Source organism: Python bivittatus, unplaced genomic scaffold (assembly GCF_059951505.1).
Source record: "Python bivittatus isolate LINGU-HERP-01145 unplaced genomic scaffold, Pbiv_v1 ctg000560_np1212, whole genome shotgun sequence".
Classification (NCBI taxonomy): Eukaryota; Metazoa; Chordata; class Lepidosauria; order Squamata; family Pythonidae; genus Python; species Python bivittatus.
The window spans coordinates 7,290,605-7,308,831 of record NW_028277083.1 but is presented as its reverse complement, the minus strand read 5'-3'; the positions used below and the strand labels follow the sequence as shown (position 1 = coordinate 7,308,831).

General features: G+C 39.3%; 1 protein-coding gene across 1 annotated transcript in view; it reads left to right on the top strand.

Annotated features, from left to right (window-relative positions):
- Position 1: 1 nt before the first annotated feature.
- The window catches only part of TMC5 (transmembrane channel like 5), a 30,161-nt gene continuing 11,935 nt past the window's right edge, over positions 2-18,227 (top strand). The window contains exons 1-12 of the mRNA XM_007437922.4: positions 2-19; positions 3,213-3,329; positions 7,406-7,561; positions 8,168-8,382; positions 9,194-9,301; positions 11,023-11,127; positions 11,399-11,498; positions 12,294-12,384; positions 13,583-13,831; positions 14,264-14,415; positions 16,061-16,205; positions 17,378-17,533. Of these exons, the coding sequence (XP_007437984.3) occupies positions 7,491-7,561; positions 8,168-8,382; positions 9,194-9,301; positions 11,023-11,127; positions 11,399-11,498; positions 12,294-12,384; positions 13,583-13,831; positions 14,264-14,415; positions 16,061-16,205; positions 17,378-17,533 (1,392 nt within the window). The 5' untranslated portion in view covers positions 2-19; positions 3,213-3,329; positions 7,406-7,490. The remainder of the gene's footprint in view (positions 20-3,212; positions 3,330-7,405; positions 7,562-8,167; positions 8,383-9,193; positions 9,302-11,022; positions 11,128-11,398; positions 11,499-12,293; positions 12,385-13,582; positions 13,832-14,263; positions 14,416-16,060; positions 16,206-17,377; positions 17,534-18,227) is intronic.

Sequence of the window (18,227 nt, the reverse complement as noted above, 5' to 3'; positions counted from 1 at the left end):
CAAATGCCTCTTTTCTTCGGTAAATTCAGTTTTATTTCGCTTCACCATTAGATAATCGGGACTTCTGTTGGAAATTTGACTTTATTCCATTTCATTATCCAATTAATAGCATTTTTGGAGGTGTTTTTACTCAAGGAATGAGGAATGCCTTTCTCTTCTCTGAACTTGCTACTTTTCCTCATCAGTTTAATGCCTTTTTCCTCGGTAGATTCAGTTTTATTTCCCTCGATCAGTAGATGAAGGAAGGGATCCTGTCCTGTAAATTCAGCTTTATTTCATGGTGAATGGAAATCTCATCTGTACATTTGATTGTTTAAAATCTCATGAATGCCATTCTCTTACCTGAATTTGATATTATTCCCTTTCAACCTGAAATGAATGCCTTTTTCTTCTGTAAATTCGATTTATTGCCTTTCTCTGCTATGAACTCAATTTTGTTCCGTTTCATCATCAAAGGCAGGCCTTTTTCTTCTGAAAATTTGGTTGTATTTGGCTTTACCATTAGATAAATTGGGTCTGTTATTGTAAAATCAACTTTATTCCATTTCATTATCCATTTAATAAATTTGAGGGAGGTTTTTTACTCCATGGCTTCCATTCTCTTCTATAAATCTGTTTTTATTCCATTTCATCATCAAGGAATGCCATTTTTTCTGTATATTCGACTTTATTCCATTTCATTAGCAAAGAAATGCTATTTTCTGTAAATTAAATTTCATTACTAAATGAAGGCCATTCTTTTCCATGAACTAGATTTTATTCCACCATCAAATGAAGGCCGTTCCCTTCTGTAAATTCAATCTTATTGCTAGATGCCATTCATTTCTATGAATCTGATTTTATTGTGCTTCCTTAGCAGATAAATGCTGCCTACTGTTTTCACCTTTTGGAACCTGGCAGGTGTTTCTAAACTTGGGTTCACATCTCGCATTCAGGTTAAATCAGGGGTTTACCTTTGGCTTGTTAATTAAATTACCTTTGGCTGGGCTCCCATGGTTCATTCAGTGAAGATTTGTTTAATCATGATTTCATCAGCTCAATTGTCATAATCTCTGCATTACAAATCACAATGAGTACGTTCAAGCAAGAGGATAAGTCGTTAATTTACCAGCCACAATGACTGGATTTATGCAACAGTCTCTTAAATCATGGTGTACAAGGAACAAAAGTTGGATTCACCCAACAAACTAAGACCAAACCAAGCAATCTACTTTTTAGTGCAATGTGTGAGCCCAGCTGTGGTCAAAACCCTGTTAAGAGTGATGAAATGAAGATGATAGTTTCTATGACTTCACTTTCTTGTTTAAAATATGTTAATAATTCTTAACAGACTTTCTTGATGCTTTTCTGCCCTAACTTTCAATTTGAGAATTTTAAATAAGAGGCCAAACAGTTGTAGAATAATGAGAATTACTGGCTACATCTTTTCAGTTTTTATTCAACAACACAAGTTGTTTTTAATAATTTCAGTTGTGTTCTTCCTAAATTTCTACTCTTTAACTGTACAGAGTGTTTTAACTCAAATTCCTGCAGGGATTGCTAATTTGGGATTATTCTTTTCATCAACCACCGCCTTCTCCATGCTTCATTCTTTGAACAACGGTAATTGTACAGTTGCATTTTCCACTCTGCATTCATCAAACCTTTTTTTTAAAAAACCCTTTTAAGATAAACATTAGCTTTGAATAATCCAACAATACTTCTACTCAATTTCAGTTCAGAGCATTCTAGTCAGTGTTTGTATTAGCGTTTCACTAGGAGTGGCGTTTACAACGCTTGGCTTTGTGGCTATGATCTTTGAAACATTTCAAAAGAAAGAGGACTGATTTTAGTATAAGTCAGTCGCTGGGGAATTATAAACCAGAGTTTCTCCTGCTGATTTTAAAGCCTTTTGAACAGTATCTCATTACATTGTATGGGATAACCTTGCTGTGGTTCCAACAACAAGGAATTGGGAAGTCCAGATCTGCCCTCTGAGTTTACCAGCCATTGGCTTTGCAGGCACTGGAACTACAACTTCCAGTATCCTTTCCATCAATTAAGGCAGTATTTCTCCACCTTGGCAACTTTAAGATGTGTGGACTTCAATTCCCAGAATTCCCCAGCCAGCAAAGCACTGAATTAAGGTAACCAAGATTGCTGGGCGTCTCGTGGAAGTTCCCCAAGCTCTCATTCTCTTGAATCTGTGCCCCAGAAATTGAAGTTCTGGTACAGTTGTGCAATTGTCTTCTGCAAATTTAACCCAGGCCTGCTTCATACATTGCACTAAGCAAATGTGGACTGTTTGTGGTGACTTCAATAAACTATGGTTAAGCAAAATATGGCCTATTGGGTTGTGTAACAGCAGACTGGAGACAGCATTAGGGCATTTTAGAGATTCAATGATTTATTATGACATAAGGTTTTATCATGTGAAAACTGAGTCTTTATCGAACTGCCAGATTTTTCTGTTCTGAACTGGACAAAGTTACACATCCAGTTTCTACTTCCTCTAGGAACTGTATTATCAATAACGTACACATTGTTAGTCTCCTGTAACAATACTGACAATTGAAATGCTGTGACTAATACACAAAGTACTTTAGGGGATAAATTCCACATGGATGAGAAAAAAACAAAACCAGACTTGGCTGCTTGTTTTCTCTGTTGCTTTTCCAGTAATGCAGCCCTTTTTTTAATTTAAAAAATCCTCTGGACTTAAAGACAGTTAAGGCCCAGCGGAAGAGCCTCTTCTTGGTACATCGGCCTTTCCTTCCGTACAAAGCTAAGTGAAAGGCTGAGAATAACAGGTGGCAAAACCTGCCAGGAACAATAACACCCCCTTCTCTAACCGTAATTGCAGCCTAAAAGACCCAAAGTGAATCAAAATAGGTACCATCCCAAAGGAGTGAAGTGTACAAAAAAGCATTATGCTGACGCAGGGAAAAAACAGCTCAGGGCAAGGTAACCTATGACCCCGACAATCCGCTTCATTTGATCTCAAGTTAGCTACCTGGGATTTGTTTCAGGAAGGTGAGTCAATGGTGAGTTAATCCCCCCCCCCCTCCGTCCCAGCACTGCAAATGAGTGTGCACACCCTGCAGGACAAAGATTGAATTTCTGAGAGTTTGGGTTGAGTTGGCAGCTGAAATTCAGGTACGGGCATTTCCTCCAGCGCTGTTCCAAAGATACGTCGTGGTTCTTTCCTCTTCTTTTTCCGTCTTCCTCCCCAGGAACTGATGCCAGCTTTTTCCAAGAAAGCCGGGAAAATGCAAAGATGAGTGGATCTGAGCAAATGTTGCCGGCGGTGTCTGCCAAGAGATCTTAAAATTAAACTCATCCTGGGAGGGGTAAGGAGCCACAAGATTTTCCTATCAGGGTACTTTAGCCCTGTTGTTTTGAAAAGTGACATGTTTTTTTTTCTCTTTTGGTAATTCCTTGCTTTGCCAAACCCAGTTTCTGCTCTTTGCAGGGATATTGTTTCCTGCATTTCTGCATCCCATTCCTCAGTTTCTAGGATCTCCCGTATTTAAAAAATGTTTTTCCCCCCTCCAGGGCTAACCATGGAGGAAGGAGAGAAATACTTTCTCTCCTTCCTCACCTGAGAACCTTTTGCATTTCTTAACATTTATTTCCCAACCTTTCTCCAAGCAATTCAAGGTGGCATTCATGCTTCATCCTTCTGTGTTGTTTTATCTGCTCAACAGCTTTGCCAGACTGTGAGAATAGCTAACTGTGTGCAATTTGTCTAAAGCCACTTGATTTACTTTAACGTACCAACCTAGACATTGATTGCAAGTCATTGTTTTACCTTAGTATGTCATGTGTTAGCCCAACTGTTATAATTTATTCAATGAACTATGGTTAAAACAAGCTATGATTTAGCATAATGCGGGAACTCAGTCAATAGCACAGAATCATCCTGAAAATCCCAATTTCTCAAGTTCAACTGCTAATACCACACAGGTTAAATCTGCGTATCGTGCAAACTCTGTTCATGTCCTTACTGTGTGGGTAATCCAAAAAACTGAATTATTCAAACTATAGGTGTGTTGTGCGAATGTAACTGCTATCTGGGGAAGTGTTGGCCTCTGGGTTAGTAATTTAATTTAATTTTTTTAGGATTCTTGAAGCTTGTCCTTGTTGTGCATTGAAAGGTCTTGTCCTCGGGTTAAGAACGCCCAAGTTACAGATGACCCATACTTAAGAACACAGCCTACTGTAGCAAAATTTGAGTTAAATACACAATGGTTTGAGTTCATTACACAATACTACTTATACAGTATTATACAATAATACTGTTCCAGCTTACGTACAAATTTGACTTAAGGACAGACCTTGGGAATGGAACTTGTTCTTAAACTGGGGATTATCTGAACTGCATAATAATTTCACAGGGAATTTTCGAATGTTTCACTGATCAGGAAGTAAATGCAACATATTAGACTGGGGACGACGGGGAAGAAAGAGATCTGACGAGTTGTATTAATGATTATTAGAGTCAAAGGATTGATGTTTGCTAAAGTTCTTGAAAATATAGGGTAGTCTTTTCGACAATAGTAGTATTGTAGTAATTCCAGTAGTACTTCTTGACTGCCTCACTAGTGGAAAAAGCTACTAACTGGTTGAATTTTTTTCTATTGAGACTCCGGTACAGGAATTACATTTTCCCAGTGTATTTGTGTGACTTTAAACAACTGGATCATCCATTCGTTTTCTCCTATACAGTTTTCAGATGTAAACAGATGATAAAATACAAGTGAAAATCTAAGGGCTAAATATCCTGTGTTGCATATCTGTCAACATCTTCATGAGATGGACGGTATCTACATTCGAAATAAAACACATACATACTTACCTACATATATAAATAAAGCATTGTTTGCTTTATCACAGTAACTTTTTAAAAAACAAAACTTACAAGGGCTTTATCAGTTAGTTACAATGTTTATATATAGGTGGAGCCCCTAAATAAATATTTTAGGCTTAATTCCCATAGAAATGGAGGGGATTTAAATGCACGTAACTATGCAAGCTTGTACTTGTTTACTCCAAGTTATCTTCCTTGAGGTTAGTGGGACTTTTGCCAAGAAAATGTATACAAGAGAACACCTGTGCTTCTTATCTAGGCACGTTACAGGATCAGTATTGATAAACTTCAGACATCAGCTGGGAACTTCCTCCCGCCCCAAATGCATTTTTCTCTTCCTTTTTGGCTGAGTTGTACATTGCAGTGTCCCACTCCTGTCACTGATTCGTCTGTTTGGTTCCTCAGTATCCCCATTTGTGCTAAAGTCCTGCTGGTATTCACCCCCATATTTACTCTTCATCTGAGCAGCTAGAGATTATCCACAAATGTGTGATCAGCATTGGAAAACATGTAGAAGATACCATTTTAATGGTACATTTAAAAGATACATTTTTTACTGTGCTGAAATTAAAGTCAAAACACCATGTGTATAGATAAATCATCTTTTTAAGAGGAAAAGGCTTCTACCCAACATGCTGTTTCTGTGTATGTATATGTATTAATGGATAAATATGCAGCTCGTCTGAAACTGTACAATCCAAATTGACTTATCAGTGAGAAATAAGCTATAGTTTCTGCTCTTGAAGTGGCATTGGCCACATACATCTTTTTGCACATGTTGCTTTTACTTTTTTGCAATATTGGGCAAAAAAAAGGCACTATATTAACTTGAGGCAGTGGCAAGTAGCCAGTCTGTGTTGTTAATTTTAAGACTTTTTCAGTTTCTTTCTTTTGTTCTGCACAGGAGCTTGTAAGTGAGGTTGGTGAAAACGATATATCTCATTAAATTATAAAGTGGAACTGGTACCAAAGCCAGATCAGTTTTACCTTTCCTGCTCAGGGTCATCCGAGAAGCTATTGCAAAGATAAAATAATTTTACTTTAGTGCATGGTGAAGGTTATGAGTGCTTTTTAAATGACATGGGTACAGTACCTCGTAATATTTATACTGTTGAGATAGAATTTAAAAATTTATACTAGTATTTTTTTTCAAACTTCTGAAATAATTTTCCCTCCTGCTTTTCAACCTGGATAGAATTTCAAGGCAGCTTAATGCCATATGTTAAAACATGATCTGATTGAAAAGATCAAAATAAACAAGATCTCCTCTACCCTAAGAATAGATAACAATTCTACAGGAGGGCCAAGAAGGAAAATTTGTAAAAAGCCAAAAAGTTTGGTGAAACGAGGAAAAATATTAAATGCAGTCACTAAACTTTAGTTGATTTTTAACATGGTTTGTTAAATAAATCACAGGGATGGCTTCGTATATAACATAAAATAGTATTCGTCGCATTAAACTCCAATCAAACCAAACAGTCATAGATAAACATGAAAACAATTATGGTTGGTTTTTCTGGGGTGGGATGGAAGTAGTTGGGAAGGAGAAAGAGCTTGATATCAGATCAAAGTATAATTCATTTTATTATGCTCTGTTAGGACTGCCAGCTATTTCTGGATGATAAAGTCTCTGAAATATGCTTTTATGTAGCTGACATAAGACATTTTTTCCAACATGAAAATAACTGACCTTTGTCTCTTAATGCCAGTGTGACAATCCCTAAGGCCTTTGCATGTTTCCGTGTTCATGAACAAACACACATGACTTTTGGGTGATGCAGAGAACATTGGGGGTGATTTGTTTCTGGATAAGTTAAAGCACATCATTTGGTGAGAATAATAAAAGATGAAACATTTTCATTCTTATAGCCAGATTACAAGATGTAATTGGGAGAGAAGACTGTAGTTTGTAGACAAAGCCTGCGATACTGATACAGTATCATGCGTATCAATAAAAGGAGTCTCGGGGGAAAAGATGCAGTGTCAGTCTAATAATTAATTTATATGATAATAAATTAGTGTTTATACTGTCACACGAATTTCCATCTGTAATGCAAGATACTCAACTCCCTCTTCAGAAATCTACAACAGGGTTTCTCTGTACGGTAGCTATGTCTGTTGTAATCTAACTCCTTCTTGATTATAAACTGTCTTTTTGGAAAGAAAGAAAGGAGGAAATAATTGGCAGACTGATTTGTTGCTTCCCCAATCGTTTGCTAGTCATGGGGTGTTAATTCTCCCTCCCTGTCTCTCTTATGCAAACACACACACATACACAAACAGCCCACTTGCAGAGCCCTGAACTTCTGCTGTGAGGTCAAGTAATACTGCTAGGTTTCTGTCTGTCCTTAGATGAAACATAGGACTTTTGGTAGGAAGAGGACAGAACTCAAGAGAAATAGGAAAGTTAAAAAATAATGTAAAGTTCCCTCTTCTCCTTAATTCTCTAGATACCAATATAGCTACTTTTGCCTGCTAACGGAAAAATAGATGTCTTCTTGAAGAACTCTCTAATAGTCTCCATAACATCCATGATGTTAATTTCTTTTGAAATAGGTTCAAGATGAGATTTGCAGAACCGAGATAATCTAAGCAAATTTCCAGGGGCTCTTTCCTACAAAGGCCAAGATTTGGACCCATCATGTCTTTTCCTTACGGTGATATTGAAAATCCTGGCTACCGCTATTCTGAAACATTGGAAATCGACAAGCTGTAAGTTTCCGATCAGGAAGAACTGTGTATGTGCCTAAAAGAAATTTGGATAGAGATTTGGTTTTTGTTAAGGGGGCTATTAGAAGTGGAATTGGTGACAAAAAGATTGCAATATTTCCTCCTCCTCTTATTTTTATACTCCTATTTGGTGTGCCTGCCAATGTTGCCTTCCCCCAGCATCAGTTCAATTTCTGTTTTCCATTTTTCATTTCGGTTACTTGAAATAAAAGCTTTAAGGTTGCTCTTGACATTTAGCAACCTACTTTGTTGTGTTACTCAGTGCCCCCTTTTTAAGCTACAATCCTTTTGGCACTCACCCTCTAACTTCGCTCTTAGAAAAAGATGTTTATTTGCATGTACTTACATACTACTTTTCAACTCTGAAAGGTTTCTCAGGTTGTTAAAAATGTAAAACACACTCTTATTCTGAGTAGGGCTGTAACAAATTGTACTGTTAGGGAGTCCAAGTTGTTCTTTGATCTCTAATAATTGCACAGGAGATGTAATTCCACCAGGTTTCTGCGGCATCTGTAGGTGAATTTGAAAGCAATACCTTTATCTGGTTTGGATAATTGTTAACTTCCCCCTTCTTTGTTTGTTCTACAGAAGACCTTCTCAAAGGAGTACTTCTTTTAATCACAGTTCAGGCAATACCTTTCCTTATGTCCCCTTTGAAGATTACAACAGGGGAGGAGGACAAAGGCAGAACGCACCAGTTCTAATACCGCTGAACTTAGTACGGAGTGAATATGAGGATGAATATCAACCAAGAGATTTGGGGGTTGAGTTGCCCCATTCAAACCCATATGGAAATGCACATGGTATGCAGCTCCACTGAATGTATAGGTCAAAGCAGTGCAGATAATTGAGGTGTCCACAGTATAGACACAGAGATAAGTCTGTCTCTGTACTGTATATAGATGTAGACACGAGTCTACCTGTGAAGACTGTGAAGATCTGTCTCTTTAAGAATCCATTTGGGGATGAAGATGGTGTCGTCAGTGTCTTGACTGGTGTTTATGTAGTGAATGTTTTTAACCCTTCCAGGGTTCTATAACCTGCTTTGAGCTTTTTAATCTGCTGCTTGCAGACTAACAATCCTGAACTGTTTTCTGGTTAAACAAATATTTCTAGTCCTTATGCCAAAATGTCTGAGCATGCAACTTTTAATTGTTTAATGTTTGGAGCAATGATCTGAATGGTTCTAAGTGTGCTTGCATGAGTCTTCTGAATTTGGCTGTGTCCTCATTTGTATTGAGCTGGTCAATTTGGGTCCGGGTTGTACCATTTCAGATTGGGGGTGAAGGTTCTCATGACTTAATGTCATTCCATATACATATTTCCCTGCATGTAGAAAACTCACATGTCAGATGGAAATGCTATAGCCTAGATATCCCTCATTTTCTGTGGCTGGGTTCATACATTACACTATGGTAAAATGTGATTAGCTTGATTGTGGCTTAGCATGTTTTATGAATCCAACCATTTAGCCATGTTGTATGAACCTAGCCCATTGTGGTTTATTCAATCATGGATTAAGAAACTTAGGTTAAGAAGATAGATAAATCCAGTCTGTATGTATTACAAGATGTGTAAACAGTTTATTCTGTGTTTTTCTTTTTCCTTTATCAGTGAATCCTTCCTTTGAGTATCAACCAGAATTTGGATGGATGTTACCTCCTACCAGCCATGCTTGCAATATTCAGGATGCAGACAGGTACTCAGATGCATCAGAGAGCGGTAAGATTTAAGACAATTCATTTACTGGATTTATTAAAAGATTTGGTCCAAAAATATTCAGTGACCCAACCTTATTTTTTTCTAACATTCTTTAACCAAATTTTATTAATTTTATTATCAGTCACTATGCTTGTAAGGCGGGAACCAGGCGTATTCTCTAGTACGTATTTTGGGCAATTTATGGAAAATTGCACAAAAGTACATGTTTTAGGCGATTTGTGGAAAGTGGGGGTTGACTCATTTTGGTCAAGAAAGGAGGAAATTCCATACTGGAAAATCTCTTTAGTTAATGTTTCAACTGTATGAACATGGATTTTCCAAGATACCGATTAAAGACTTAACATCCAACACTGAAACGCCAGAGTAAGAGCCGTTGTGGTATGGTGGTTAAAGTGTTAGACTGACACCAGGGAGATCCAGGTTCTACTCCCTCCTCAGCCATAGAAGTTCCCTGGGGGACAGCGATCCAGTTACTTTCTTTCACTCCAACCTATCTCACAGGGTTGTTATTGAGGGGAAGAATGGGAGGAGAGTACACTAGGCGCCCTACCTCTAAATCAAATAAATAAATAGATAGATACTGAAGATGAATCATCTAGATTGTTTAAATGGTTTCACAGAAAGGGCGTCCAGGTGAAAGTCCTTCACGGACAAGGCTTTTCCACTAAGGCAGATGGAGAACAGGAATACTCAGAAATAATTCACGTTTTCTTTCTGGGCCAGCAAAGACTGAAAAGCAAATGCCAAAAGAAGAATGCAGGGAAGAAGATCAATATTCCTGTCAAGTTCCTAGTGAGCAGACAGTAGAAATTATCACATAAATATCCATGAAAGAGATTGAGGCAAACCATAATCATATTTCTAATCCGACCAGTTGCTGAAACTCTTTTGGCAGAGGAAAAAAAACATATTTAAAACAGGAAAAAGAGTAACTTCCCAAACAGGCAAAATAATAAATGCAATAAAATACATTAATAAGTAGCCCAGAACAGATAAGAGGTTAAATGTTGCTGCCCAAGTGTAAGGCTATCACTTAAAACGCCCAGAGAAGGAGCTTAGCCTGGCACCAAAAAGACATCAAGAGCTGGGTTCTATCAACCCAAGGAAGTAACAAGCCATAGCTAGAAAAGCTTAACATGTACAGCTCAGCCATTATGGTTTATATACCATCTTTATAATGTTGCATGCAAACCCAAACAACATCGTGACATCCCGGATCTCTTAGATCCTCATGCTGAAGCTTGCTCGCCATCTGGGTTTTGTGCACTTGGTTTGTTGTGAAGCCAAACACTATGATTCGTGTATCCGGGCTTAGGGCTTAGTGTGTTGCCTAAACCAAACTAACTGTAGTTGAGCCAGTAAACTCTGGTTAAATGAGCCACGTTGAATCTCAATCCAGAATCTCCCTTGGTCAGACCTTTAATTTGCTAAAGCAATACATTTGAGTGAACGGTTGGGTTTGAGCGGTGCTGTTTGGAAGGCCAACGGTTACTTTGCCACAACAGTGGCTCTTCTGTGGCCTTTTCCTCATTCCTTTCTCCCTTATTGAGTAATATTATGAAACGGTTTGCTCCGGCTCCTTTTTTCCTTCTTGGCAAGCACAATCCTGGTCTGCTCAGTTCTAGGCAAGGTAGGCGTAGATTTCTGATTAGATGCTTGTATGATTGTGCAGTTAATTGCAAATTCATTGAAACTTTCCACGGTTAATTCTTTTACTACAGTTAACATTGTCCGGAGACATAGCAGGCGAGACAGCGATGCAGATTTTGCAACACCCAGCTTGCTTCGTTTAGACCCAGGCTATATGGAAGCAAAGAGGAAAGAAGGTCAGTTATTTATTTATTTTGTTTAATTCCGTTCTCTTTAGTTTTCTTTTCAAATTTTAGAGTCCCATCAGGAACTGATTCCTGTTGTTATAATCATTGACCATTGGAATGCAAAAGTTTCTTTTTTGGTTTGGTGGGGCTGTGTCGCCTCCTAATTACAAGATGGATCACCCAGAGAAACTTACCTGAAATCAACTGAGAAACTATGACTTCATGGAATGTATGAACCCCGTCTCTCTCCTGATTTTATTGCCATCTTTATTTTTTGCAGAAGAAAAATTAATCAACGATTTGTCAACCATGTCTAGCCGTGAAAGAGTTAAAGCAATCCAGAAGATTCCCAAATCAATGAAAGAAAAACGTGAGATTAGGTAGCAGGCACATATTTGTATTCTGAGGGTACTTAGTTAACTCACAAGGGTTAAAAATGCATTATTTATGCATGTGTTTGGTTTTACTCTATTTTTATACTGTTTTTATTCTATTTTAATTAATGTTTCTTTGTTGTTTTAGTTCTTGTTGTTTTATTGTAAACCTCCCAGAGTCACTTCTTTGGGAGATGGGTGGTGTCTAAATTCGAAATATAAATATATAAAATAAATAGATTATTTTAATGTTTCACCTCCTTCTATTCTTTTCCTTCTCTGCATCTAGCAAGTACAGTGTTTGCATATAGAGATTATACACATATATATTATTCTCCATATCTAGCAAGCGTACAGAGATTTGTGTTATACAGAAATAGAAAAAGACTGACATTTAATTGAAGTGCTGGAAAGAGCTCTTGTTATACTGTTGTTGGTTCTCACTTTAATTTTTTCTCTGGATATATGTAGAACTGTTTATTTTGTTTGTTTTGTAAACTGCCCTATAAGTGGTTTTAGATACAAAATGTCTAAATATTCTACAGAAATTATTTTAAATGTCTAAATGACATGTTGTGCATGTGGTCACATTTTGCTAATGGAACACGTCAGTCTTATCTTGCAGGAAGGAGAATGAAATAAGGGAAAAAACTGATTTAAAACAACAACTGGAGTTTTATCATCTTTAGTTAATCTAGTGTTTTAGACTTGCCAATTTAGGATGAGATAATAAAGTTTTAAAAGAGCTGGTTTCCACCCACCCATCTCACTAATATTATTTTGCTGTCTGATATTTGACAGGAACCGTGTTCTTACAGAAAGAAAGAAGAACTCCCACAGCCGGGATGCGCATCTTAATTGTTGTACCCAGTGCTTCTACAGCACAGCTTTGGTAAGAAGTCACCCTTTTATTGCCAGACTATAGGGCAGAAGATCAGGGTACCCATAACATGGGGGTTCCCAGATGAATGGCCTTTTAGGTCCTGTGTTTCCTGCCAGCCCCGCTAGATAGACCAGACCAGCAAATCAAGTCCCCAAGAAGACTAAAAGTACTTTTACTGAGATTAGCTATAATAATCTTGCCAGTCTGATTGTGCTGTACCTCTTCCTCCTCCTAATAGTTCAGCAAATTAGGGAGGTGTCTGTCTGAGCTGTTTCCAAATGTTATCTGAACGTTCTGGACTTCAAAAATGCTTTAGCCCCTTTTGTCAACCTTGCGAGGTAGTCCAGACAAGAAGCACACCCAGGAATACTAGCTCTATCTTTATTATAAGGTTACATTAACAGAATCTTGCAAATCTGAAAATACATCTCTCCCCCTTCACCTTCACATCCAGGAAACCAGGGAGAGCCCCTCCTGAGATGTCTGCCAGGTCCCCATTCCTTCTGCGAGCTCAGCTGCCCCTTATCTGACCTGTTACCTAGCCTGGGACTCTTCCTGTCTCCCAAGGTCATTCCCATATACCATGACATCTTTTGCCTAAGCAACAGCGTTTGCTGATCTCTGTCAAGGTCATCCTCCTTCCTCTCTGCATTTCCTCCTGTAATGCCTGGGAGGAAAAGGAGGCAGTGGGCAAGAGAATGGCGTGTGGAAAGAGTATGCAGGTTCCTCTCGGTCAGCCTTGAAATTCTACTCTTGTTAACTGAGACATGCCTTTGTTGAATAAAGAGCATTTGTTGAGAGAAAAAGAAATGTTATCTATTGCGAGGATGTGTGGGCTGTACTCAGCCTGGTATTTTAGACTTCAGTTTCCATCAGGCCCAGCCATGTAGCATATCCCTGCTGGTGTGCTGCAGTGCCTGAGAAGGGGGATGCATTAGCCTATCAAAGCTGGTCTGAGACGTTTACTCTTGATGTGGATCCCCAGGAGGTTTCCTTCCCTGTGAGTCAATATATATATTGTCAGGCCTGATTGAGTTATTTTGCATCTGAAACTTGATAAAACCAAGAAGGAATTGGTTGGTATTTCGCTTATTGCATGGCGTGGACCCAAGCAGTTAGGGTTTCTTCGTTTAACTATGGTTACATGATGGTTTGGGCATGATGCTCTTCATAGCAATGGTGAGCTGATTTTGTTTTCTTCTCCTAGTCCTTCCGGCAGTTAAAGAACAGCTTTGTGGACTGCCTTCAGCTCTTTCGGTTTTGGCAGAAGACGCTCAAAGACATCGGCAGCCAATTTGGGACCAGCATCCATTCCTACTTTGTGTTTCTGACATGGCTTCTCATGTTCAACGTTTTCTCATTCCTTGTGAACTTCAGTTTTCTTGCTGTTCCTCAGCTCATTGCAGCCCAACCAAACCACCTTTCCTTCATGGGCCTGGAGTTTTTCACCGGAGCTGTACGTGTGTTTGTAAAATGAAAAATCGAGACAGAGCTGGGTTTTCTTTTTTCCCTTCCATTGTACTAATCTGATTTAATTGTGGTTTATTGATTCAACCACAGCTGGCTGGGTTCACTTGAGATGCTAAGTCATGAATTATGGTTTAGACTTCAGTATTTGGATTCACACAACACACTTAACTCCAGCAAGCAAACCACTTCATGTTTTAGTATGGTGTGTGATTCTAATTGCCTGTTAAAAAGACTGTTTAAGAAGAAGCAACCCAAAATAAGAGTGAATGTTACAAAATAAACCCAGCATGAAACAGGCTGAATACCAGCGAGTTCTTCTCTGCCTGTACGGGGAGGGAAGAATATTAGACAACTGATACTATCAATAACAATCTTTTGCTGATCTCCTGAATTCTGATACTTTCTCTTATCATTCCAGGGTTACTTTACAAACACGGTGCTCTACAGCGGCTTTTATACCAACGCTACAATAGCAAAAATTGAGAACACCTCGCCATATTACATGCAGCTAGCTTACATTTTCACAATTGGGATTTATTTTATCATCTGCTTTCTCAGCTTGATCTACAGGTTGGTTAAGGTGTTGGGCTAGCAGGGAGGAGACTAAGTTCAAGACCACCCTCAGTCATGGAAACTCTCTGAGTGACTGTGGGCCAGTCACTCTCTCTTGGCCCCTTGCCCACCTCACCGAGTTCTTGCTGGGGAGACCCCCATGGAAGCCACCATGAAGCCTAGAGAGAGGTGGAATATAATTGGATACCTCTGTATTTTCCAAATTCTGTAATTTCAAAGAGTCATACGTTTTATTAAGACAAAAGGGTTGGACTCTTGAATATTACTTAAGCATAAAAATAATTCTGTTACAGAAGTGGATGTAATGGCAGTTTAGGCTTTATCTGCTGACAACTAAGAAAATAGTGTCTAAGTATCACCCTGTGCTCAACGCTGGAATAATTTTTCATTGTCCCATTCACAGTGTGATAGAGCGAGAAAGAAAACTGAATTATTGCAGTTTTGGCAAAGGTTGAAGACAGAAATGTAATGTGTTAAGTCAGTCCTGGGCAGCTTTAATAGTCTTTAGCAAAAGGAAGGTCATTGCTGACAAGGCTCAAAAGCCTGGCGTGAAACTGCTGTCCTTTCAAAATACAAATCTCTCCTGAATGTTCCCCTTAAATGCTGAATATTTGGTTTTATTAAACAAAATGGATTTCTAAAAAGGAAAGAAACATCCCATGGTCACTTCTATGAATCTTGGGGGCCAACTTAAAGTTAAATCTTATTTTTGGGGCATTGCTCCACGGTTTCCAGATACGTACAAGAAAGAGCATGGGTCTGGGCCTGCAGACTTGAAACTGAAGAACTGTTAAAAAGCAGAATCTTGGGTTTGGAGAGCAGAAGAAATTCACAACAATCCCCTTCCCTGTTTTACCACTCCAAATAATCTCTCCCAAAGTGGTTTCTCACCTTTGTTTTTCTTTTTTTGGAATGAAAAGCAAAAGGAACAGCTGGGGCAACTTGCAGCTTCATTACCTGTGAAGCAGTTTACTCCTTTGAATACGCGTAATTAGGCCCTTCCTTTCATTCTTTTCCTTGCTTTATTATCACGCGGCTTGTAATTGGACTCGGGTACACAGCCTCTCCCTAGCAGTTGCATCAGAGAAAGAACGGGCCACAAGAATGCTGAGTTACCACAATGGCAGAGCAAACAAATACCTGCCTAAGGACTGGAATGCATCGAATAAGGGACATTTGGCTGGGTGTCATCAGCACAATGAGGCAGATCTGAACAAATTATGTTGCAGATTGGTGGAGCAGTTTTCCTTTCAGTGGAACTTCATATATGTGTTGTGTGTGTGTATATACGTGTGTAAACATACATGCACACACACAGAGACATACTTACATATGCATGCACATATACATACATGTATTCCCATGAGATTGGCTGCCCAATCTGCCAAGGCATTTGCCAATTCTGCAAAATTTCAGCTATTTAAAAAAATTATGTGTGTATGTATGTTTTGGGGCCTGTACCGGGGCCTGTCTGTAAGTACCCTTGCAGGCCACCAGGCCAGCACCCTTGGCAGAGCAAAGGATAAGCCAGACAGAAATACAGCATTCCAGATGACACTTATAGAACCTTTTTCCATTGCAGATGTGGAAAATGCACATAAAGATGCCTGCCATCTTTTCTCTTTCTCCCTACCCTCTACAGCATGGCAAAATCCTTCCATAGCAATGTCATTATGCCTCAGATGCGCTCTGGAAACGCTGCCAAGCTCCTTTGCATCTGGGACTTCAGCATAATCGGCGAGAAAGCCGTACAGATGAATCAGAAAAATATCAGCACACAGATCAAGGTAAAGATGATGGCGGTCGCATTGAGATAGGTAAGGAAAGTGAGATACTAGCACGGATTTGCAGAAGATCTAAACCAAGGAATTTATCTATTTAAAAAAATTCCCTGCCCCAAGGATGTGACAGCCACCAATTTCAGCGGCTTGAAAAATGGGTTCAAGTCCATAGAAGGCAATGCCGCTGGTCCTGATTGTATGTTCGCTAGATTGGAGGCAAAATATTAGTTTCTGGGAGCATAGAAGAGAATGTTCATGTCCCACTTGTGAACCCTCTGGGAGCATCAATTTGGTCATTGTGGCCCAAAGACCAGTTAGAAAGACCTCTGGTCCCTGGGTGATGACTGGTATTTTTATCTGTAAGAATGGATAGTCTGTAGCCAGTGGTAAGACTGCCTGTTCTCCTGGTGGACTGATACCTTTTTTTAAAATAATAGTAATAATACCAATACGTGACGCCATATTATTTCTACCCTTTTCCTTCTGCTCTTCAGAAAAAAACAGAGCAGTGTATAGGTAGTTAATGAAAAATATAACCCATGTCTGAAGATTTCCAGTTTAAGGATACGGTTAGAGAAGGAAAGAAGGGTGGGGAGGGAAGAGGAAAAAAGCAAGGTTGGGGAACAGTGCTTATGGTTAAATATATCTGAAATGTTGACTAGCCCCATTTGTATAATGTGTGACGTTGTTTAACCTGGTTGGGCTGGCATGATTTTGAAGAAAGCTTTTTTTTTTTTAAAAAAAGGTCAGTGTTAAGTTGGTTTTATTACAATTTTATTAACCATGTGTTATTTTGATTGAATTGGAATTTTATGAGAAGGTGTATGAGAAGTCACCCTAAGGCAGGGAGTAAATTATTTATGCATCAAGATGTCACTTTTTCTCAGGACAGTTGACACAGCAGGAAATAATGTGTTCTGTGGTCCATGGCTTTCTCACCATTCCTTTGCTACCATCCTTTGATGGTCTCCTTTTGGGAAGTAGGGTGGGGAAATATTTGATTCAGAAGATGATATTCATACTCAATCCACCAAACAACCTTTTACTGCTACCCCTTGCTTTTGCTAACTCATTCCCAACCAGGCCTTCTAAACTTTAGGGCAGTTGTTGAGTGCAAAGCCAGACTTGAATTCATGTCCCATGCTTCTAACTTATTTAACCGCTCTTTTTAATTCTAGGAGACCCTTTCTGAAATGCGTACTGAATCTCTGAAGCTTCCTCTGAAGCAGAGGATTTCTCGCATCTCTATTCATCTGGCCGCATGGTTTCTCTCGTTGGGCTCTGCGGTGGCTTCGTGTGCTGGCATTTATTTCTTTTGCCTTATTAATTTAGAGGTTAGGTGCGATTATTTTATTCCCTGGCACCTTCTTTGCTTTTTCATACCTGTATTAAATAATGAACAAATATGTAATGTCCCTGGGAGTGGGTTTTAAACATGACTGCATGCTCTCAACAGTGTGTTGAGCTTGGATAGAAGGACTGACTCCCCAGGACAATATACAGTGGTACCTCTACTTACGAACTTAATCCGTTCCGTGACTCTGATCGCAAGTCGAGTTGGTCGCAAGTCGAAGTAAATTTTCCCATAAGGTTCAATGTAATTACCGTTAATCCATTCCGGCGTCCGCAGACCACGCATCAGGGGCGGAAAAACGGCCACTGACCACGCGGCAGGGCGGAAAAATGGCCGCGGACCACGTGTCAGGGGCGGAAAAATGGCCGCGGACCATGTGAAACGGGTGGAAAATGGCCGCGGACCACGTGGAACGGGCAGAAAAATGGCCGCGGACCACATGGAACGGGCGGAAAATGGCCGCGGACCACGTGGAACGGGCGGAAAATGGCCGCGGATCTGGTTCGTAAGTTGAGGCGAGTTCGTAAGTAGAGGTATATTTTTGGGGCCGGAGCTGGTCGTATCTCGAAAAATTCGTAAGTAGGGGCGTTCGTAAGTAGAGGTACCACTGTATTTCTCCCCCACCCCAATGTAGGTGTAGCCCATAGAGCTTCTCCAAACATTGCTACAAAGTT